Below are 23640 nucleotides of genomic sequence, written 5' to 3'. Positions count from 1 at the left end.
ACAAGTTTTTTATTTTTTTTCTTCGGGACAAAACACAAGTTGAGCCAAACAAAGTTGAAGCAAGTTTTACAAAAAAAAAATAAGAAGTTTTTTATATATATATATATATATATATATATACATATAATAAACAAATTACTCACTCACCAAACTTTAGAGAGACTCAAACACATGTTTCTTAAGTGAGAAAAACATTTAACCACTACATCACAAAAATTTTATTATCATATATGTTAGGATTATTATCATACGTATGATTATAATTATTAATGTTAGTATTATTAATATTAATATATTTTTTAATATTATTAACATTTTATTAGTATTATTAATATTATAAATATATATATTACCTACCAACTAATATCCATCAAATTTATAGATTCCTAAGTAATCTTATTTACTTTTCTTTCATTTTTCATTATTTTTTTTTTATCTTTTGTTATTATTTATAATTATTATTTACAATAATAATAATAATTATTATTATTTATAAGTATTAATTATGATTATTATTTATAATTATTAATATTATCGATATTGTTTATATTGTTCATATTATTAAAATTATTAATATTATTAAGATTATTTATATTAATAATATTTTAATAATTAATTAGATATCAATTAACTAATTAGATTTTAATTTAGAAACTAGTTTATAAATTTAAAAACTACATTAAATATCAATAATTTTGTAATTTTTAAAATAATATATAATTTAGATAATATAGTGACTAATTTTTTTTTTCTTTTAAGTTAAAACTGTGAAATAACAATTTAAAAAAATTATCTTTAATAATTTTTAAGTTAAAAAATATTAATCAAAATATTGTAAAATTTTTAGAGTACTTTTGTCCTCTTGCATACATATAGTTGATATGAATTATTTAAAGTTTTTAACGTGTGTCCCAAATATTGAAAGTCTTAGACAATGTGTCCAACATGCATGTACATATCCAACAGCTGGATTTCTCTTTCAATATTTTCTTTATACATAAATAAGTAAAAAAAAATTTGAACATTTAATTTTGAATATATGGAAAATGTAAAGTGTTTTTATGTTGGGGAAATTTCCCTTGAATTTAATTGGCCGTGTGGTGTACTTTGGTGGTTTATTTAATAGAAAGTGGTTAATATATTTAATTAATTATCTCGTCTTTTTCCTTTGCATTAATGAAGGGAAACTAAGTAATCTAGAATCCTAATTTGTCACTTTCATTCCAAGGTATTTCTACATTGACTTACAATATTACAAATAATATTCCTTTTGCATAATACATAAATACCTACACTTTAAATACAAATGGAACATTTTGTTAGAAGTCATAAAATATACATTCTTATATTAAATATCAATTAATTTATAGATAAAAATAATTAATTATTATATTAACTAATTTAAATATTATTTTATAAACTAAAAAAATTATTAATATTTAAAATAATTTTTATTATTACTAAACATTTATAAAATAATTTATAAATTTATAAATTAATATTTAATATTAGTTACTAACTATATTTTTTCTATCTTGACCTGCTGCAACTAAATAAAATTTAATGAGTATCTTGTATAAAGTAAAAATAAAAAAAGGTCTTAAAAGTGATATGATATTCCAAAAAAAAAAAGAGATTAAAACAACACGACTCTTGCAATCAAGATGTTATTTTAAAAAAATGTCTTAATAATGTCAGAAAAATAAAACTCACAAAAATCAAATTAAAACTTGTAAAATAATCTTAGAGATAATCTTACATCATATAGACTAATCAGATTACTTCCATTGTATTCATTTGAAAAGTTTTCACACTGTTATTTTTTTTATATATAGGTAAACTTCTTTCTAAACTTTTAAAACAGAAAAATAAGAAAAAGATAACCACATTGTCGATAAAAAAAATTATTTTTCTAATTTGTGTACAATTTAATTTTCTTTTTATAAAAACTTTACTTTATCACCAGAAAAAGTATTATTTTAAAAAAAATGAAAGAATAGAATAAAACTCATATATTAACAAATTTAATTTATAAAAGTTTATTTTATATTTTTAATTTTTTTATTAAAATATTGTCTAAATAAATACTAAATTTTTTAACTAGTACAGCTCATTACCGACTTTTTAAATTAGATAGGACCCATATGCGCTCTCATTGGACATTTGTTCACAAATGTTGAAATTTTTATATGAAAATTAATTAAGAACACAGTTCAAAAGCAATAGATGAGAAGAAAAGACAAACTCTTACAACTTGTATTCCAAACTGCTAAAGTTATAATAAACGAATAACAATTCACAGAAAGTTTTTTTTTTCTTTTTTATCATTGAATATTTTTTATGATCACTAGTAGAAATACGTGTTGTGTTGTTAATTTTGTATGTCATAGGATCACGATTTTAAAAAAATAATTATCATGATAAGAACAGTTACCATAATATTATAAATGCAAAATACTTATTAGTCTTATAGGTCGTTAATTTCTGTAAAAAAAAACTTGTTGATTTTAATAAAAAGAAGTTTCTTTTAAATTATATGTTTTTATTTACAATTTTAAGATCTTATTATAGAAAATTTGTTTGTATATCACTCAATCAACCATTTATTGATTAGGTTGAATTTATGATAATTAAAACAGTTTTTTTAACTAAAATATTTCAATTTATTTCAACCAACCATATATGCGACTAGTTTATTTTGGTTGATTGGTAGTAGAGTGTTAGGAAACTTATGTTTGGGTGTTTTGTATAAGGATTGGGATATCCATGAAGCGTCTCATTTTATTTTATTTATTCTTTGTTGATAAAAATAAAAGAAAATTATTATTGATGGCTCTTAGTTGAAAGTTGAAAGTCTTTGATCATTAACACAAAGGTTTAGTCTTCCATGTCCAATTCAACCAAATCTTGGAACCTCCATTATGCATAAAATAATAAAAAATCCTTTTTTATATATTTTTTATTAAATTATTGTTTTTCTATAAAAAGAAAAATATATTTAAAGAATGTCTAAACCCTATTATATATAGCAGGTTGTGACTCAGCATAACCTTCAATAAATCAACAACAAAAAAACCTATCTCCTATCACCAAATGTTGATAGAGAACCCTCTCCCAATATTAAAAAAACTCATAACATAAAAGAGAAATGATACTTTCACAATCATATAAAATTTTTATATAACTTTTAATATGATTGATTTAAATATAAATATATATAATAAATAATAAATTTATAATTAAATAATATAAAATGTAGTTATATATAAAAAATAAATAGAATTCTCAATATATCATTATCCTAACTCAGCTTCATTAACGTCTAAAGTTCATGAGAGTCTTCAGAAGCTAATTTCTCTTTAGGAGATCACACCTCATAATTGTTGCAACATGCACCTACATCTTCCTCACCATACAAACAACCATAATATACATCCCATAAACCACCACACATACCAATCACAGAAAATCTTCGTTACATTTTTTTCCTTCTCTTAATTATGATAAGATAACAAATGAAAAGTTTTACATTAAATTCTTAAATAAGTGAAAAGTTTTAAACTAAATAAAGGTGTTGATTACTATATAAAATAAAACACCAAAAAAATTTTTTATTATCTTAAAGTTTTAAGTTAAAAGATGTATTAATCTTTAATATTTGTTGATACGTATAATATATTAAAAGTATGGTATCTTTGTGGAAAGAAACCAACAAAAAGTCTATCTCTTTTCTCCACCCTTACATGAGGTCATTTTTCATATTTTGTGTAAAAAAAGTATATCTCTTTTCTCCGTCCTTTACTTTGAGTCTTTTTATATTTTATGCAGAAAAGTATTAATTTAACAAAGGAATTAAATACTTTAGATGGAAAAAACAAGGTAGTAGAAGAATAGACTTAGCAAGGACAGTGCAGAAATTTCGTCCATAAATGCTGCAGACTACACACCCACTATATATGGATATCTGATATCATCACCATCTCCCAGTTAACTTGTAGTAATCATCATAAAGGGTTACATAAATGGAAGAAAAATCTTCGTTAAAAAGTTTGCTGAAAGATGAAGAAAGGCCTTATGATTGTAATACAACAAGGAACCGAACCGATGAACCCTCTGTAAGTTGTTTTACTGCTTAATCTTTATCAGATTTTTAAACTGTTGTTGTGATCAGTATTCTTTCAATATTGCAAAAACCTTGAGAAAAATTGTGATCCATGAGACCATCATTATTGAGGTTGACCTTGCTCTCGATCTCCTTGCTTAATTCCACTTTTTACATCATACAGTTCTTACATGAATCATCCACATATATGTGTAAGTGTGAGCAGAATTTTTCACAGCATAACATGGTTTTGAGCTATGAACTGATTTTGGCTTACTAATTATGAAAAAAAAAAATGTGCAGATGGGATCTACTCTTCTCTGCTTGAGCCTGAATAACTCTGGACAGCCCTTTAACCAAGTGAGTATTAATTTCTTTCTGGGGTACCCTATAAAGCTTAGAATCTCTTATTTTCTAAGCATAAATTTTCACAGCCCTTTATCATGCATAAGGGATACTCTGAAGTATCTGTATAAGAGTTGAGACACTCTTATTTTAGTATCTGAAGTGTCTTATTTTAGTATGTATTTCAATTTTTCTGGTGTTTGTTGTTGTTAGATGGGCATCCTGAGAATGAAGCTTGAGGAAGCGAAGAAAGAGAATGAAATCTTAAAGGCCATGCTCACTCAGGTCAATGAACACTGCACTGTTCTTCAGAATCGCATACTTTTTGAGATGCAGCAGCATCAACTCTCTTCATCACCTTGCAATAATAACAATAATCATGACTCGCAGGTAAGTTTGACTTAAATTTTGTTTTGCACAAAAGCTTCTTTTATCAACGTGTTAACTTTCCTTTTTCAATTACTCTGATTCAAAATTTTAGATTAAAATTTCCTTAAAATGAAGCAATTAATGTAGCTAGTTTTACTTGGTCAACAACTCAGCATATATATTCAGTGCCAGCAGTAATGTCAGGCCCAGAAGGTCTCTATCTTCTAGCTAGCTATACCGGGAATTGAAGACAAACAGATAAACAACAACTATATATGACCAAAACAAAAGAAAAAAAAACATTATTTTTTGTTGTTTTTGTAACTTTCATGACGTATATACATTTGACAGAAAAATATACAAGTGCAAAAAGAGTAAAATGATTGAGGGAAAAACTGTAATAAAACCAGGACTATTAATTGGAGATTAAATAATTATTAGGACTATGAATTGGAGATTCACACATGCTAATATTAAGAATTTTTTTGTCACAATGTTGGCATATATGCAATTGCAATGTGATTAGAATTGACATTAGTTTCTGACTTTTTGAAATAAATGTTGATGAGTGTTAAACCTTTAAGCTTGATTTTTGCAGTATATTCTGTCCTATGATTATGAACAAGCTAACTAAATATGTTGCATATCTTTATATGAATTTTTGAAGGGAGAAATGCAAGATGTGGAGAAACCAATGCTACATACTCGGCAGTTTTTGAACATTGGTGACTGTTCTTCATCACTTTCAGAGGGTTACAAAGAAAACTTTGTAAAGAAAATGTTAGGCAGAAGCCTGGCATGTGAGAAAAACAATGTTGTTGAAGGTGAAATGAAGAAAAAAATAGCATTGGATGAAGCAAAATGCAGAGAAGATCAAGCATCTGAGGTTACTTGCAGAAGAGCTAAAGTATCCATCAGAGCACGATCAGATTTTTCTATGGTAAGAATTTCAACCTCATTTTGTAACTACTGTGTTATTATATGGCTTTTGTACAGAACTTGGAAATTTTATATTAGAAAAAAATACTCCTCACGCCACAACATGATCCTTCAACTTTGATTCTTAATTTTTTTTAAAAGTGACATGATATTTTTTTAATAAAAACTATATCATATGAAATTGAACGCGTGCAAATCAATTTATTTTTTCTTTCTAAATTATAATATCTTTTACTTTTACATGTAATAATTGACTGATCATAGCAAGAAAAAATAAGATTTTTCTGATAAACATATATACCTGGCCGGCTGACACCTGCGTAAATCTACCAATGCCATTGTATTATGTTTTTAATTAATTGAAAGAAAAATTAATTATATTCAACGGGTTTGAACATGGATTACCCCACTAATAACTCTTTCTGATTTTTTTTATTTATTTTACCACCTCTAATTGTTTAGGTTAACAATTTAGTCTTTTTTACTTTAATTGTTTATCCAATAATTATATGCTTGACACTTTGATTTCCACATATTATTTATCTTTATAATATATCATCTTATCAAATTATAAGTGAATACTTTAATTATCCTATTATAAATAGATGATTCTAATTAAACTATTTTATTTATATTATAATAAATATGAAAAAGTAAGTTAGAAGAATAAAACATGTTTTTCACCTACATTTTTTTATCAACAAGAATGAAGAAATAAATGTGAACTATTTTAGGATGGTTTAATCCTTATACATTTCACTTAAAGTAATTTTCCACCTTCGTTGATACTCCTTACTCGGTAAAACTAAATTAAAAAATTTCTAGTTTACTAAAAGTTGAGTTATACTCTTTTCATTTTATGTAGCCTACCATTTCTTTTGTAGTGAAGATTGGTTGAGTGGTTTGTAGAGCCTCAAGTTTGTATATAAGTCAAGTATTGAGAAGATTGATCTTAACCATTTTTATATAAGGGTTGAGACACCCTTAATTAAAATATTATAAAGATTGAATCCGTGTCTCATTTTATTTTATGTATTTTTGTTGATAAAAAAACTGTTTTTATTTCAATTATAATATAATTTGGACTTGTGGATTTTGGAGAAGGTATAAATAGTTTCTCTATCTCAAAATAAGGGTTGAGAATACCTAAACTACTATTTGTAAAAAGTACTCATTATTATTGTATTCTAATTGATAAAAAAGTAATATAATTTGAACATTTGTTACGAATGAAATGTGTATTTGAGTGGAATTAATGGTATGATTATGTATTGAGATGGGAGATGGTTGTCAATGGAGAAAGTATGGACAAAAGACTGCAAAAGGAAACCCTTGTCCCCGAGCCTACTACCGTTGCAGCATGGGAACTGCATGTCCAGTTCGTAAACAGGTTTCTTCTTCTTTCAACAAATCTTCAAAATTCTTAAAGCTGACAAAAACTTGAAGAAAATCATTAATGGTGGTATTACATTTGCAACAGGTGCAGAGGTGTTTTAAGGATGAGACTGTTCTCATCACAACCTACGAAGGGAGCCATAACCATCCACTCCCACCAGCAGCCAGAGGTTTGGCAAGCTCAACATCAGCAGCACTCAACATGTTCCTTTGTGGCTCAATCTCAAGTTCAGTTGCCACCACAACTCCTCCAAACTCACCTCTCTTCTCTTCATCACTGTCTTCTATTTCCCCAACTGCACTAGCTACTTTCTCCCACAATGCAACTTGTCCCACAGTAACACTGGACTTGACCCACCCCAACAGCAATAACTATCTCCACTTCCAAACACACCCTTTGTTCCCTCTCCCACTACATGCCCACTCTCCAACCTTGTTAACCCCAGACAAAAACCTTACATTGGTGGATGTTGTCAGTGAGGCTATAACCAAAGACCCTTCTCTCAAGGCAGCACTTTTTTCAGCCATTTCCTCACTCAGTAAGAGTAACAGTGGTTATGATCCTTGTTCTAAGATGCCTGCAATACCACCTCATCAGCCTTACACTACTGAGTTGACATAGACCTATATCAATATATAGTTGTCAAGATAATAAATCAAACAGCAAAAATGTGGCTTCTTTTCTAGCAGAAGAGGTGAGCATGTTGTGTGTGTGTGAGAGAGAGAAAGAGGTAAGTTTTATGAGAAATGTAGGTCACAACCATGCTAACACTGGCTTTCCTTAGTCTTTATATTTTGTAAAATAAATTAATGAACATATTGAAGTTTTGGCTCTTAATTAACTATCCGCCTAGTGTTATTCTATGTGTGTGTGTGTGTATATATATATATAAAAGAGAAGAAAGCAAATCTAAAGATTTTAATCTAAGGATAATAAGTGTTTTATGATGTATTTAGAGGAGGGTAGAAGTGAAGAAAAAAGAAAATGTTATTTATATGGATAAATATAAAAAATGAAGTGGAAGAATTTCTCCTCATTTGTTTAATTGATGAATGGAAAGGATTCAAAAATAATCAAAAGAAATAGTTGAATTAAATATAGATATTTTTATTATATTTAAGATATATTTTAATATAATATAACTAACTAAAGGAAAATGGATTTTTTTTTATAGTTTTAAATTGTACAAGTGACTTAATCTATCAGAGGTCATTCAAAAGTGAAGTTTAGTTCCAAATAATCAAATAATTAGTTAGTGTTATATAATATTTTATTTTTTTTTGTCGATGCCTCCATATAATATTGAATCATTTAAAATAAACATGATATCTAGAATGTAATTGGCATGTGTAAAAATAATTATATGATTTTAGTTAAAGGAAGTATCAAAAACATGTTATTTAGAGAAATCACAAAAAGAATAATCTAAAGGTTGAATTTTGGTTTCTCAAGCTACTTTACATTATCATAGTTACTCACTCAAAATGCTTCTAACATTTATGAGATTTTTTGTGTCATATTTACCCTTTTGGATTTTATATATGTTTAGTGGTGAGTAAGGAAGTGAATTTTTCTAATCTTTGTCTCCCTCCCTAAGGCTACAAGGATTTGTTTGAATGAATTTCTTCATAAAATCTTATAAGATAGAAAAATAAAAACCAAAAATTTAAATTAACTTTTCTATAATCTATAAATTAATTTGTAAAAGTTTTCTTAAAACTTATCTTAACTTCCTTTTCTTACTTATGCATAAACTAGTTTTGTCTTATAAAGGTACTTATTTCATATTTTCCTTTTCATCTCTAAAAATGTTTATGAAAGAATTTATCTAAACATGTTATAAGTAATAAATTTTTTCAAAGCATATTCCCCTCGTCCTGATATAAATTATCAAAAGATACACTCCAAAAGATATTATAAAAATCATGTTCCAAATATCCACCATGTTCCCGAAATTTTTATGAAAATTTTGGTTATCCCGTTCCAGAAATTCTGGAAAGCATATGCTAGAAGAAAGCCTAATGTGGAGTTCACTTTAAAAAAGGGTAATATGGTCATTTTGAAAAATTGTTGGGGTTTGTCAATAAAGTTTGGGAGTGCAGGAAGTAAAGGTCATAACAAAAACAATTCAGAATTTATTTAAACAAGAATTATTGATCAGTAACTTAAACTTTTTACAAATTTAAGGTCGACGTATATGATTCAAGTGGCAAATAGAAAGTTCGGGTAACATAGAAACTATTTCAAAAGTTGTCTAATCTCTTTACAATTTTGCTAGTCAGATTATGCTCATAATGTGTTTGATAAAAGTTGTGATTGAACATTTGTATTTATTTTGGCTTAGCATTTCGTCAAAAAATTTCATCTTAAAGTTCTGTTTTAATTCCTCATTTCTTTCATAAAGGGGCGTAACTGAATATCAAAGCAAATGTTTTTCTTGCTAAATTAGAATCCTAATTCAAGTGATTACTTCATATATAATTTAAACAAATATCACAAATTTTATTCTTAGAATATTCCAATCACCATTTACAATAGAATAGAGACCTTGAGACAAATTCTCAAGGACTGCAATTATTATTTGCCACAGTGAATCATGTAGACCTCCATTTTTATTATTCAAAAAGAATTTGGCATAGTAATATCACCAAGCTATAACTATGCAGCTTCTGCAAATCCTATACGGAGATTGCCATAGTCAAATACTGTATGATATGCCCCCAAGAATATATTTCCAAGAACCCTGCAAATATATCACTACTGTCACACAAAGGGGGGAAGAGAGAACCAGCACCTGGCTCATTGCTGAAGTGATTTAGTACCTTACATAATTTACATTTTATCAACGAAAGACATTAATATGACTAGAATAGATTACCAGAGGGGACCCTGTGGAGGGGGCACATCTATAGCAATAAAACCACCATAGCAGACAGTAGAACAGCCATCTTCAAATCGAAGTATATACTGAGGACAAAGGAGAGATAAAACGTTTGAAATATTATGAAATGGGAACAAACTATGGATTGCATCAAACAGGACCAGCTTTGCTATGTTTATTTGTTAAACCTTTTTAATGGAAAGGGGTAGAAGAAGCAAATATGAGAAGTTGGTGTTGTATATCCACATCTAGAGACACAGACAATTCATAGTATATAAGTGAATGTAAACCTCATCCGATTTTATAAGGTTGGATTAGACTTAAATTTTATTTTTTAATATTATGAAATGTCATTAGAGAGAAACTGATAAAATTGAGGTAGTATCTGATATGAATACATTATGCATGAGCCCTTTTCTAGTGCTAAGACAGTGATGTATAAAAACAACACAGAATTCATGTTAAACAACAAACCTGATCTGGAGAGAGGGGAAAGGATTTGTTTCCAATCGTGAATGTGATGTGCGGCATGGATGAAATACTATTGCAGTTTATAAATGAATGTCCAGGGGGATTTGGGAGCTTCTCACACAGCTTTGGACAAGGAAATTGACACAATGAAAAAACTTGTGAGTGATTAATTTTTTACATTTGTGATGTGAAGCATTTCTAACCGTTGTAAGTTTGTAAACAACTACCTCATCAACATATTTAAATACTTTTTCTTTTACATTGCTTTGCTTAATCTGAACTTGGATCCAAAGGACAATCATATTGCACAACGAACAAAAGGGACTCTCCCTTGTCGGTGATCCATTCCAACTTTCATTATGCACCACTGTTTCAATAACATCACTGCAGGTTAAAATTAGACTTATGTTAAGAGAACAGGAAGAAAGGAGTGTCTCTAAAGAATCAAGGTAAGGAAAATGAAAAAAGAGTACTCCATTGTGTTAAATCCATTATTTGAACAGAGTCCAATGTCACTGCATATAAGGTCAGGATTTAACTGCAGATATGAGACGTGAGAAAGTAGGTAAAATAAGGTTAAAATTCAAATAGCTGTAGTCTGTGGATAATAATTGAGTTAAGTGTAAAATTACAGAAGGAACAAACCCCAGCAATCAAGGATCCCCATATTGAATTCCCATAGTTATGGAGAATGCTTTTACACTCAAAACTGACATATCCTTGTGCTCCAATGGCATGGTTAATTTGAGTCACAACACTCTGCAAACAAAAACTAGTAAGAAAACCCCCCAAAGAGGAGTGAACAAAGAGAATAATGTTTGAGAACATACTGTTGGACCAGCAATTAGAGATGTTCCTGAGTCTACAATTGCAGCACAGCCACCCTCACACAACCCTGTAAAATGTTTTGCATGATTTTCTGATGTGAGGTAATTGACAAAAGTACCAAGCATGGTAAAATTTGGAAATAATGCATGACTGCAATAAAAGAGTTAACGTTGAAAAATGAATCAAGAGGACCACTTGAATTAAAAAGGGAAACAGTTGGTACAAAAGACTTTTTACTTCTCAAATGGCTGTGGAAATTTAAAATGTCATTTCTGGAACATGTACCAATTTGTAGTCTTTTAGTATAATGCAACGTCTAGCAACTTTAATCTAAGAAAACGTACATAGTATTCAGTCACACAGCTAAAAGAAACAATGAAAAACGATGCAGATTTAAGCACCTGTTGAGTTATTTGCAAGTAAAACATCTCCCACATCAATCTGCAGGTGCAAACTCCAAAAGTCAATAAAGACATATTAGATGATTATAGCCATGGATGAAGTTCTAAATAAGCTATACCTGCCAATAACCCTTTTGGGAAAGGGGAACATATGTGTGATCACCTCTAAAATGCCTGTAGTCTATACCACCAAAGACAATCTGACCCCCCATTTCTTCTGTTGGATCTTGATTTAGCCAAAGAGAGAAAATTTTGTGGCATATGTGCCCTTGTTCGATCATATTATACCTGCATTCACAAAACTAATTATTGCATCTGAAGCAGAAAAAAGTCAAGAAAAAAGGGAAGTTTGACTATCCCTCTACCCTGTTACCATAAAAATAAAATCAAATCTAAAATGGAGAAAAGAAGAAACATCAATAAAGAGAGAAATGAACTAATAAAGTTCTTGTGTGTACCACACTGGTGTGACTTTTCCAATTGAAGCATCTTGGAACCCGAGTCCAAGTATGCCATCAAATGGAAGTGCTGAAAGTGCCAAAGATCCCTCTCTTGTAATCTCCGCAAACTCCTGGAATATGGGAAGTAACAAAAATCAGCAAAACCAATACAGCATAATCTGACTGAAAACAAACAGAGGTCAAAACACTGACTTGATCTTTGATTATGACATCTCCAACTTGTACATTATCTTGGCTGAAGAATCCATAAATAGATCCTTCGCCATAAGGGATTGTGCAAGGTGTCCCTGCATATTTTCCCAAATGCAACTTTAAGTATGTTCATTGAAACAACATTTATGTTTCTGCATATAAAAACAAATGAAGCATATAAAAAGAAAACAATTAATTGATCTTTTCAATTATACGCCATGATAATCCAAAGTTACCAATTTCGGTATAGGTGCTAGATATCTTCGACCTATACTTGGAATGAAAATAGCAAGCGATCTGCACATCCCATGTGTGTTTTTAAAACATGTTCATTCAAGAAAACAAATAATATATGAGTAACCACTTGCATCAGAATCAGATCATTGGGTAACTTACAGAGAAGATGCATTTGGAAGATGGAACCCAAAGATTTGAGCTGCCAGTGTCAAACACGACATTGAAGTATTGTGGGGGTGAACCAATACTAATCTCCCCAAAAAATTGTGCATCAAGATAATTCTTAAGATATATTATATCTTCATCACAACAATTTTTTTTAGCACCCCCTAAATCACTAGGATGAACGGACTCTTCGATTCTTGCATCTTTAAGACTCTGAAGGTCTAAATTCCTCCTTTTCAGACCAACCCTCTTCAACCCATCATCAGAAGTTGCAGAAGTCAACGATCCTAACCAACCCCAAACACACATAACAACCAGCAGACACTTCAAACCCATTCTTACGAATCATCTGGTTCAACATGTTCAAATAACTTCAGCAGAAGCAATATAAAACCAACATATTAATCACAACAATCAGATAATCTTTACCGTTTTCAGTTATTTTAACAATTTCAATAGTTTAACTTAAGTAAACAGCTGAATGTTAAAAACCCTTGAGTTCATTTAAATGCCAGCCATATATGAAACAAAGACTTTTCCAAACAAAAGTAGAAATAGAAAACTATGATAATATCCTTTGAATTAGCATCAGAAGCAAAACACAACAATTTCAAGGTTCACTGATTGAAGTGAAGGAAATATACTAGAAGTCTAAAATCAATAGTAATTGAGAACATTAAAAGATAAACTTGAAAATATCACACCAGATGAAAAAGGTAGGCCTACACTATAAAGGAGAGTAACATGGCTTTCGTATATTGAACTAAACAATCATACGGGTTCACAATTTTATACACCTAATAGCAACTGACTGTGAAGTTTGAACAATTTACAGCTTACCCTTTCCCTCAAAATCGAAGTTTACTTGTTTATTTTCTGTTTAAGTTGTTTTTTGTGCTGAAAAGGAACAATTCAACCTTACATGGAAACCACTGCGTAGTTTCGATTAAGATGATGTTGTTTCCCGCACGGTAATAGGAGTGGAAGTAACTTCAGCAGTTTTCAGCATATTCCCAGAATCCAGATGTCACTTGAGTTTGTACTAATTATAACGACACGAACAGGTGTTGGTCGTGTTCAGGGCTTCACGGCAATATAGAACGAGTTACACATGGACATTTTTATTATAATGTTATGCATGCATAAATTCTTACAAATTTTATTTTTCAAATTTTAGTTTTAATCTACCAAAAAATTTTAATCCAAAATTTAGTCTCAATAGTTACATGCGTGTTAAATTTGTTCTAGTGAGATTCCTTTTGTGATCAAAGTATACGGTAAGATAGAATACGAGCCATGATGGGATAAGTCTAAAGATTAATTATATTTATTTATTGGTTTGGTCCAAAATAAGAATTGAATAATAATATTATTAGTTTTGATTGGGGTGGCCACAAAGTTAGTCACGATAATGACAATAAAGAGATGAGAACAACAATAATAAAGTCAGATGCTAATAAGAATAGGGGTGATTATAGTAAGAATGTTAAACTAGCTTATAAAGTGAGGCTTACACCTACTTATGGATTACTAAATGTTTTTATCTTTAATCGATGTAGTTTTCCAACAAGAAATTATGTTTAATGAATATATATGTGCTCAATATGTAAAAGATCTATATCATCAATCGATTAAAATCAGTTTTGTTGGTTATTATCAAAGTTAACAAACTTATCATACGTGGTAATCTGAGTCTGGATAATCATGAAAAGTACTTTACATTGTAAGTGCATATAGCAAGCATATCCTTTTTTTTTTTTCTCAAAAACTGTTTAAGCTCAATGACTGTGAAGATTTTATCCATAGAACAAGACGAGGAACCAGCTAGTTTGTAACAGTCCAATTGTTACAAACTTAGCTACTAAACTTGCTCAAGCACCCTATGGAAAGTTCTTTCTTCAAAATCTCTGCATGTATATTCTTATTTCTTCTGAATGGTCGTCAATAGTGTTGAACATTGGGGATAAGGAAAAGAAAGCATAAAATACAATGGCCTCTCACGATGATGCTATGCCAGCCAAAAGTTCTCGAGACCCTGCTAAGTGTCCTGGTACATGTTGCCTTATCTCTTCAAAAGCACAAAGAGTTTCTGCATCCAAACCTCCAGCAAACTAGAAAAACATACCAAAATAAGTGAATCAGCCTCATAAATGATGAAAATGGTAATATTTCCTATTGTGGCTGCAAATAAGTTTTTTGCTTTTTTATAAAAGAAAGGGTTGATGGTCCTTTCATATGGAAATTAGAATGGGTTAGGATGATCCACTTAATTGTTTAAGCTAATTACATCACCTTATTGGGTTATATGCTTGGCAACTATAGTATACTTGCTTTTCTTAGGTCTTGTGATGGAACAATTGCTATAGTAGATATTCCTAGTAACTATATATGATGTTTCTATAATCATATATGGTGTGCAGAGATTTGCAGACATTGAGAAATACCTGATGAGCTCTATATGCAAAATGCATGCCCTGAAGCAGAAGGGATTCTTGACTAGACTGTCTGTCTGAATTCTTAGCAGATCCAAGCTCCATTGTCACTCTTTTCATGTACATCTTGACCAGAGTCATAGAAGCCTGCTTAATCTGCATAAATGGCATATTTATTATTCATCCAATCAAGTTTTACATTGAAAAATTAAGATACAAAATGTATGTTAGTAGTATTCAGTAACCAATTAATTACAAGAGACTTGGATTAATAAATCCTAAACTGAAGCATGTTCTTCATTCAGTTAGTTGTGTTGTTTCATTTCATTTTCATTGAGTTAAAGAAACACTGAAAGTAAAGCAACACATGGCGGAGAGTCCTATGGCTCACACAACACAACTCAATTCATGGTTAAGTATTATATCTATTCATGCAAACTAATTTCAAGAATTGCCAATGTCATTAAACCTTAACTTCCAGTTCTTATTAGAAAGACAAGGTTTACTAAGTGTCGTTATTGTTGTCATCACATTCACAAAGAAATCATACAAATGATACCTTTGCCGTGATTCCTGAGTCAAGCATCCAAGCAGTTGGAATTTTGTAATCTTGATATGAACGCATTACAGAATTTCTCAACTTGATTAGTCTCTGTATGCTGCACTCAGACCTATCACAATGAAACCTGGCATATTTAAAACCGAGGAAATAGACTATGCACTCATAGTATAAATTTTACACCATCATCTCAGTACAAATTATCATATATGGTATGTTTGTTAACTTTTATGTTATCTACTTCAAAAGTTGTATGACCAGTGATATTTTATTAGTTCACGATGTAAAACTGTTTACATTATCTGTGCTGTGCATAACCATTAAACTCTTTAAAATTAGTACTTAAATATGTGATATAGATTTACTTTCTTACTTGTCTAATAGTGTGGCCATCTTTCTCAAGGAAGCTCCACATGGAATTTCAGGATCATCCTTGAAAGAGAAAATCTCTTGTTCTAACAATTTAAGGTCACGATACTCAACTGCAGCTTCACGCATGGCATCAGCTTTCCTCTCAGGCCAATTAAAATGCTTCAAGACTGCACGCTCATCTGCCTGTAGAAAACAGAATATGTAGCAATAAGAAACCAACAGCAACTTAGCATCCTTTCAGTTTCAGTTTTGTATTACTTGATAGCAATATCACCATAAAACATATACTGTTTGGGGTGATCCGTCTCATCTCATTTACTTAAAAAAATCATTAGATGTATGTTGTCAAACTACAAAATCAAGTAGCTCGTGGTGTTCACTTAACCAGCTTTCCTTATCTACCAGGCTTAAACAAAATATTCCAACAAAACCAGAAGGACAGTATGATAGAGGTAATATCAGAAGGGGTGTATGGCATTAAATGAAAAATCAGCAAGAATTTGTAGTTTTCATTCTGAAGTAACTAATGATAAACTTTCAATCAACAGCAGTAAATTTTTCATATTTTAGAAACAAGATATACACCCTTTTTCACACCAATTTTAAACTACAATAAATTTATAAAGGAATAAAACTATGTCTCATATCAAAATGGAAACTATACATTTGATGTGTCATGGTCTTGAATGAAAAATTGACAATGAATTAACACAAATTAGCTGCCTAACTAGTACAGAATAATTGGTCCAAGAGATTAATAATTTTTCTAGACACTCACCAATGATGAGAGTTCACCATCAAGCCAATTAACAAAATTTAAGACATCTTCAATGTCCATGTAGGCCGCTTCTACCACCTTTTTTATAAGGTCATTGATAAAATCTCCTTTTGTTTCAATGTCTGCCCTTATCTGGAAAGCATAATCAGTCACTAATGGTGTATATTTAATTTTGAAAATGACAGCAAATGTATAGCCACCAGTTCAATTTGAAAACACAATGCTTACTGCTAAGAGATGAGCAGAACGGTTTTGAATTTCTCCAACAATGCTGCTATGTACATTCACAGCATCTGGCTTCTGCTGTTTAACCGGTCCTGTTGTGTTTTTCATTTCTTCTTGATTCTTTAATGAGTGAAATAATTTCACAAATGCAGGGGCCCTTTGGGTGTTACTCACTTTTGCTACAGGCCTAGAAGGGATTGACGGTGGCATCGGTGGTGGGGGTGGTGGAGGCGGTGGCAGACATGCTTTTAGTGCAGGCTTTCTTCCTATCCTTATAGTTGTAGCTTCAGGAATGGTAGGAATTGCTGTTGGTGCTGAAGTTGATGCTTTAACAAAGCATCCATCAGTAAGGGCTTCCTTTTTCACTCTGGACCTTTCTAATTTGTCAGCAATGAGTTTCTGAATGTGTTTAAATTTGGGGCTCTGATGTTCACCAATTGGCTCCTTCATCTAAAATAAAATCCAGAATCATTTTCAAGGCAGCAACAGATATGTGATGGGCTAACCATACTAGAAAATATGAACAGTAAAAAGAGAAAAGACAATGGAAGAAAAGAAGCAGGATACATTCTAAAAGTCCAATTATTTTTTCCCATAAGCATATGATAACAAATAACAAACCCATTAACATTTGAACTCTCACCTTTTCACTTCCACCCAAAGACATCACCTTTGATTCAGCAGCAGCAATATCCTTAGTGAGTTTTCTGTTGTGAGATTCCAGCTCCACATTCAAGCCCTTAACTTTTTCCAACTCAGCCTTCAAAGCCAGCACTTCAGACTGCAGATTCCTAATCAAACTCTCACTCACCTCAAGCTTCTCCATCAATTCCTTCTTACTCTTCCCATCAGGTTCCTCCTTATCCCTCTTCATAGCAAAATCCCCAACCGCACTCCTTGGACTAGCAAACTGTTCCACAGCATGAGGCCTCATGAAACGAGGCACGGCCTTAGGCTCTACAGCTTCCCTACCCCTGTGGGTTCCCACAACCTCTTCATTGGGTTTGGCCTTGTTCAGCACTAGACCCCTTTTGATCCTGGAAGCGTGCTTCAACTCTGGAGTAACAGACTTGGCTCTCCTTGTTGGAGTTGACACCACCCCATTGACAACCTCTGGTGGAGTCCTTGGAGGCTCTCTGTACTTGGAAGGAAGTCTTAACCTTGATGGAGTTAAACTGCTCTGAAGCCTGATCACATTTTTTGTTGTTGGTGGTGGTTGTGGTGGTGATGGTGGTGGTGGTGATGATGCTGGTGACCCTTGTTTCATGGCTCTTGTTCTGAAACTGTTGTCTCAAAAGAGGGAGATAACTCAAAGAATGACAGAAGAAAAAGAACAAAAGAGAAATAAATAAAAAAAACCGAATAGTTCTCTGTGTCAGTGGAATGGTGGTGTTTTTCTGAATGTCAATAATACAGGTGGTGGTTGAAGCAGGAACATGCCACCTAGAAAAGACAGAGGATTTATGCAACACCTTTGTGTGTGGAAGATGAGACATAACACAATCAGTTATAGTATGGCCATGAACAGTTACACCAATTCTTTGACTCAAGACAATTTGTGTGTAATAAAGAGCTTTGATGATTCTTTATTCTTTCTTATTCTCAATTAAATTGCACATTGCAATGAAGTGAGTAGAGTAGCTCAAACACTTGTTTGACATGGAATGGAAAAGCTCAAAAACTTGGTGCTTAACTTGGCCACCATAAAAGAAAGTGACCCACATCTAAAGGGTGAGGACACTATGACTCTTAAGGTACGATTAGATTCTAATAGAAAAAGGGTCAGAAATTCCATTGATTCTTTGTCTTTCACTAGGCAGAATCTTGTCCTAGTTGTTCCACTTTAGATGGAATATATGCTGCTTGAATGCCTAGGACTAGTTTTCCTCAATAGGAACTTACCTATATCTGCAACAATGCTCCTATATCACAATATAAACTTGATCAAATATCAGATTACTAATAGATTATCTGATACATTATGAACCCGTTTGTTTTAAAATTGAATACAAATATTTTTCCATTGCTAAAACAAATTTAAGATCCCATGTACACGTTGTAAACTAAAACATGTATTACTAACTATACACAGACTATCACATGCATGTGTTGATGACGATTTTGTTATAAAAGGACTAAACCGTTATTTTCAAAATAAATAAACCATCTTGGTCCCAAAAGAGAGTTACTGTTTTTAGTGCAAAATGCCACGGTGTGATTCCGTAGTAGACTTTGTCGTGTACTATAAGAGACAGTGTCAGCATCCTTAATTCAATGTTCCAAAGCAGTTAAAGACATGAAACTTGGTCATTATTTAGTAAAGTACAATAGTACTCTTGCACATTAAATCCTATTCCCATAAAACACATTACATAGAGAGAGTCGTGTCTTCAAAGGTGAAATTACTAGTTGTTGGGTGTTATTTATTTTTGTAAGGCCAACATAGAAATGTATTCTAACTAGATTTGGTTGTCGAGTTTTCTGAAGTTGGTAGAACTTAGAAAAGAGCACACTTGATGTTTGGTGGCATATTCTCTTTCATTGTGGCTTGAATTACAAGTTTTAGCAGTCTCATTGGTTCATCGATCAATAATGCGTTTCCAATTGACTTAACAACTTAAGCACTAAACTAAAACCCTTTTTTCCCTTTAACCATGAGTGTAAACAATGCTTTGATTTTGGCTGAAGGGAACAAAGTGTCACTTGCAAGCATGGAAACAATGTTTTAAGGATATGGATTCCTCTGCCTTAAATGTCAAAATCAAACTCATACAGGTCACTCTTTACCTTGTCTTCCACGGATAATTACAAAGTCATTGGATTAGGGACCAGGGGTTGAGAAAAAAATATCATTACAAAGGAACTAAAAGGTAATAAAACCTTACTACAAAATCATTATATCGAAAGCAAAGGAACTAAAAATCTTGGTAGTTAGTTAAATATCAATTTAGAAACTATTTGTTAATAATAAAAACTAATTTAGATACAAATAATATTTTTAGTGAAAGTTAAAAGATGTTTACATTTTCTTTTTATTTCTCTTAGCACCAATGTTAATATTAGAAGGCAATGAATGCATCAGACAGAAAAATCTAAGTCATGTAATATATAGGTTCAAAACTCCAAGTCTCAAACCCAACAATCCCATAAACTATTGAACTAAAAGACAAAAAGTGTGGGTGGGGGTATCATGAGCTTTAGCCATCAATTCTTTACTTGATGCCCCAAAAGCAATAAAAAATATGTAGTAAGTTCCTTTTCACTTTCTGCAAGAAAGATTCATCAAGAATATATGGACGAACCTATATGTGTTTTAGACCTTTATAGACTTTGGCTTCAGGTGTTCATTTATCCTTTATTCTTTCAACACAGCATATCAAATTCTTCATTTATCCTTAACATAATAAAGCAAAAGGAAAATTATTACTATCCCATCTTGAAAAGTTAAAGTTTAATAAAATCTTAGTGGGACCAACCAAGTAAAATTTAGAAGGAATGAACTGATGGACTAATATTGTTGCATTTCCTCAACTCAAACTAAAAACATTGTTGAATGTAACCATGCAGTTATCTTACTGGAAGAGTGTCTCATAGATGTGAATTTGTTCAATATTTTAGCAGATGGGGATTGCTGACATAAAAATTCAAAGTCTCATGTGAATGCAAGGATGTTCTTCTGATCATAAAAATGTTCTCATCAAACACTTAATTTGTGAAAAAGGTGACATGTGAAACCTGAATCAACTACATCAGCAGCATTACATCATTGAAGCATTACATCATTGAAGTGCATGAGAGAGAGAATGGTGTAGGTAGGATTTGCAGTCCCTACAAGTATTACATTAGATGCTACCTATGGTTGAAAGCAGGCTTATGTGATCTATGCACAAGATCAAAACACAAAATAATGTCAAGTGTATCTTAAATGAGAATTCCTTTGCAATAAATCAATATCTGAATAAAATCTCAAAACCACATTCTTTTTAAAACTAAGCAAACAAAATTTATATAAATAGTTCTCTTCAATGTGTTCTGATATCATCACGAAGTTATCTTTTATTGAATTGACAGAGTAGGAATGAAAAAAATAATATGATAAACTCATAATTTTTGCTACCAATGATGTTTGTATGCAATTTATGTTGATAATAATAATAAAAATGTTATGTTCATAGAAATATTCACACTTACAAATACTGTTGGTACTCGTGGCTAGGATCCGCAATATTGCCTGTTATTAATAAAACTATTTTTATTGTTTAAAATAAGTTATTTTTACTAGTTATTAATTAACAAAAAGAACCATTTTTTTTAGTTTTAAATATTCAAATTATTTAAAAAACTATCAGAGTAATTATAAATTATGATCAGGCGTTTCTCTCAATTATTTTTTTGAAGTTGATAAATATGGGTATTCATGATGCCATTATTATAGTAAAAAACTACTATTTCATTATAGTTTTGCAATATGTTTTGTACAAAAGATTTAAAATTAATTATATGAATTTCTTTGTTTATTTATATAGCTTTACTCTTTTTATTTGTGCAATTTGAGAATAGTTCTCTGAAAAAACAAAATGCTACTTGTGTCGCTGAATCAAAGTATATATAGGAGTGCAGAAAATAAATTATACTGTATTAACTTCATAGTGAATATTCTGCATGCTCTGTACAAATGCTTGTTACTCTTTGGTTTGTTGGTTCCATAGTTTCAAAATGCTTTTCTTATAATCTCAACTTTTAGGAACTTCGTTGATTGGTGTGAAGAGAAAATATGTTTTCCTTGTTAAAACTAAATAGAGAACACAGATATAAGAGAATTTGAGCCTGCAGTTTTCAGTGTTTGATCAAAAAGGTCAGAATTGCATCGTACACAATAAAGAGTACACATATATGCTTATACTTCAGAGAAAGTGAGTGTAATTAATTAAAGACTTCAAACTAGTTATTGTGAATCATAAACAAATAAATAAATAACAGAGCAAAGTACCTGTTTTCCTGAATTTATATTTCAGAGACAGAATGCAGTTTTGAACATGAACTCCCCTTTAATCATTTAGCAACTTCTTCCAACTAAAACTCCTTTGATATCAACATCTGACCATGCAAATGATATATTTATGGATTAAAGCTGAACTTGATATGCTGAGTAACAAGACTGATACAAACATACCCAGATGGGAAAAAAAGGTAAAAGGGCACCTTGAAGCTTTCTGCATTGAACTCCAACCAATGTGAGGTTGAACTAGTCTTTGGCAATGTGAAAAGTAGCAAATATAAGATGGAGAGAAAGGCAATGTGAGAGAAGGAGTGTTGGGGGGTTGAGTGGGTGATTCCCTTTGAAGGAATACTTGAAATAATACACAAGAAAATGTTCTAACTTTGCCTGCGGTTAGTTGTGACTTCACATCACAGAAGTGCCATTTGTTACTGCGGTTGTGACTTAAGAAATGTCATTATATTTGTTCGATCAGTGGCTTGTCTTTCGCAATTTTGCACCTGAATTCACGTGCCTAACATTTCATGTCTGTTGCATATCTAAAGAGGTGTGAACACAAACTTCATCCCATTTCAAGTGGGTTTAATTAAAACTATCTTAAGATGGGAGACAGCACCATGTCTTAGTCACATTCATTTTATTACTATCTTAACCAAACTTCCTTTTCATTTCTCCAACTTTTCTCTTTCTTTCCAACTCAATATATAACTCACACTTTTGACTTAAAGTCATTATTGAGATTGTAATATAATCTTAATACAACATTAACTACATAGGCTGACTGAGCTGTTCTAGGTATTGCCAACAACATCTCGAACATGTAGAGTAGAACTCACTTAAACAACATATCAACATATCAGAGATTTTATACTTGATGTCAGACTAATACAATGATTAACTTTGATATCGTTACTAATTTAGGTCCATCACCACGAGAATATATAACACATTTCTATAAATATGTTGATCAGGCTAATATATATATTTAATAATATTTATTATCCTCAATTACCGAATATTAAATAGTTACTTGAACGTAGTATTTTTTTTATAGATATATTTAGTAGGATTAAAAATTCACAATCAAGATTTATTAGGTGCTAATATTGAAGAATCTAAAGAATACGAGTAATGTGAAATACAAAATTTTATCGATCTATACAAAAATCAATGGGTTAATGTTTAACAAAATAACTTAAAGTTATGAAAATAGTCTATGTTGTGAAAATTCGTTATTCAAGTATGATTTGGTTTAGTGCCACTAATCATCTTTATGGATATTAACCAAACCATCTAATTTTAGGAATTTAAGTGTAAAGGTTTTTTTTAGATATTAACCAAACCATTTAATTTTAGGAGTTTAAGTGTAAATTTGAAAGTTGATATGTGATAAAGTAACGTTATATAGTGATTATATAGTGAGAAAGATTCATCATAAGTTCTATTTTTCTTTTTTAGAAATAACGTCAAATTTCTTATACGAATTAG

General features: G+C 30.8%; 3 protein-coding genes across 10 annotated transcripts; 1 reads left to right on the top strand and 2 right to left on the bottom strand.

The window, feature by feature from the left end:
* Positions 1–3826: 3826 nt before the first annotated feature.
* On the top strand, positions 3827–7992 carry LOC137820439 (WRKY transcription factor 6-like). 2 transcript variants are annotated; one of them, XM_068624540.1, is made up of 6 exons: positions 3827–4115; positions 4406–4462; positions 4661–4837; positions 5484–5756; positions 7032–7145; positions 7236–7992. In XM_068624540.1, exons 1-6 carry the CDS (start codon positions 4023–4025, stop codon positions 7770–7772), a joined length of 1251 nt encoding a protein of 416 aa, XP_068480641.1. In that variant the 5' UTR covers positions 3827–4022; the 3' UTR covers positions 7773–7992. The 2 variants fall into 2 exon arrangements, with proteins under 2 accessions (XP_068480641.1, XP_068480643.1); XM_068624542.1 differs by having other exon boundaries at positions 3986–4314.
* Positions 7993–9632: 1640 nt separating this feature from the next.
* LOC137820437 (cyprosin-like) lies at positions 9633–13896 on the bottom strand. 6 transcript variants are annotated; one of them, XM_068624534.1, is made up of 14 exons: positions 13710–13896; positions 12782–13136; positions 12622–12682; positions 12386–12480; positions 12191–12303; positions 11852–12020; positions 11733–11772; positions 11334–11398; positions 11149–11262; positions 10977–11041; positions 10731–10887; positions 10507–10626; positions 10030–10118; positions 9633–9894 (listed from the first exon to the last, which is right to left on the bottom strand). In XM_068624534.1, the coding sequence occupies exons 2-14, from the start codon at positions 13121–13123 to the stop codon at positions 9810–9812; spliced, it is 1515 nt and encodes a 504-aa protein (XP_068480635.1). In that variant the 5' UTR covers positions 13124–13136; positions 13710–13896; the 3' UTR covers positions 9633–9809. The 6 variants fall into 6 exon arrangements, with proteins under 6 accessions (XP_068480635.1, XP_068480638.1, XP_068480636.1 ...); XM_068624537.1 differs by having other exon boundaries at positions 9633–9945; positions 13710–13894; XM_068624535.1 differs by having other exon boundaries at positions 13628–13809.
* A 521-nt stretch (positions 13897–14417) lies between these two features.
* On the bottom strand, positions 14418–22485 carry LOC137820436 (INCREASED PETAL GROWTH ANISOTROPY 1-like protein 2). Of its 2 annotated transcripts, XM_068624533.1 has the most exons (9): positions 22356–22485; positions 22144–22250; positions 17797–18436; positions 17157–17603; positions 16929–17060; positions 16152–16333; positions 15779–15890; positions 15232–15375; positions 14418–14898 (listed from the first exon to the last, which is right to left on the bottom strand). In XM_068624533.1, the coding sequence occupies exons 3-9, from the start codon at positions 18418–18420 to the stop codon at positions 14785–14787; spliced, it is 1755 nt and encodes a 584-aa protein (XP_068480634.1). In that variant the 5' UTR covers positions 18421–18436; positions 22144–22250; positions 22356–22485; the 3' UTR covers positions 14418–14784. The 2 variants fall into 2 exon arrangements, with proteins under 2 accessions (XP_068480634.1, XP_068480633.1); XM_068624532.1 differs by lacking the exons at positions 22144–22250; positions 22356–22485 and having other exon boundaries at positions 17797–18979.
* Between the last annotated feature and the right edge of the window lie 1155 nt (positions 22486–23640).

This window comes from Phaseolus vulgaris, chromosome 9 (genome assembly GCF_000499845.2).
Source record: "Phaseolus vulgaris cultivar G19833 chromosome 9, P. vulgaris v2.0, whole genome shotgun sequence".
In the NCBI taxonomy this organism is placed as follows: Eukaryota; Viridiplantae; Streptophyta; class Magnoliopsida; order Fabales; family Fabaceae; genus Phaseolus; species Phaseolus vulgaris.
This window is presented reverse-complemented; position numbering and strand designations above follow the sequence as displayed.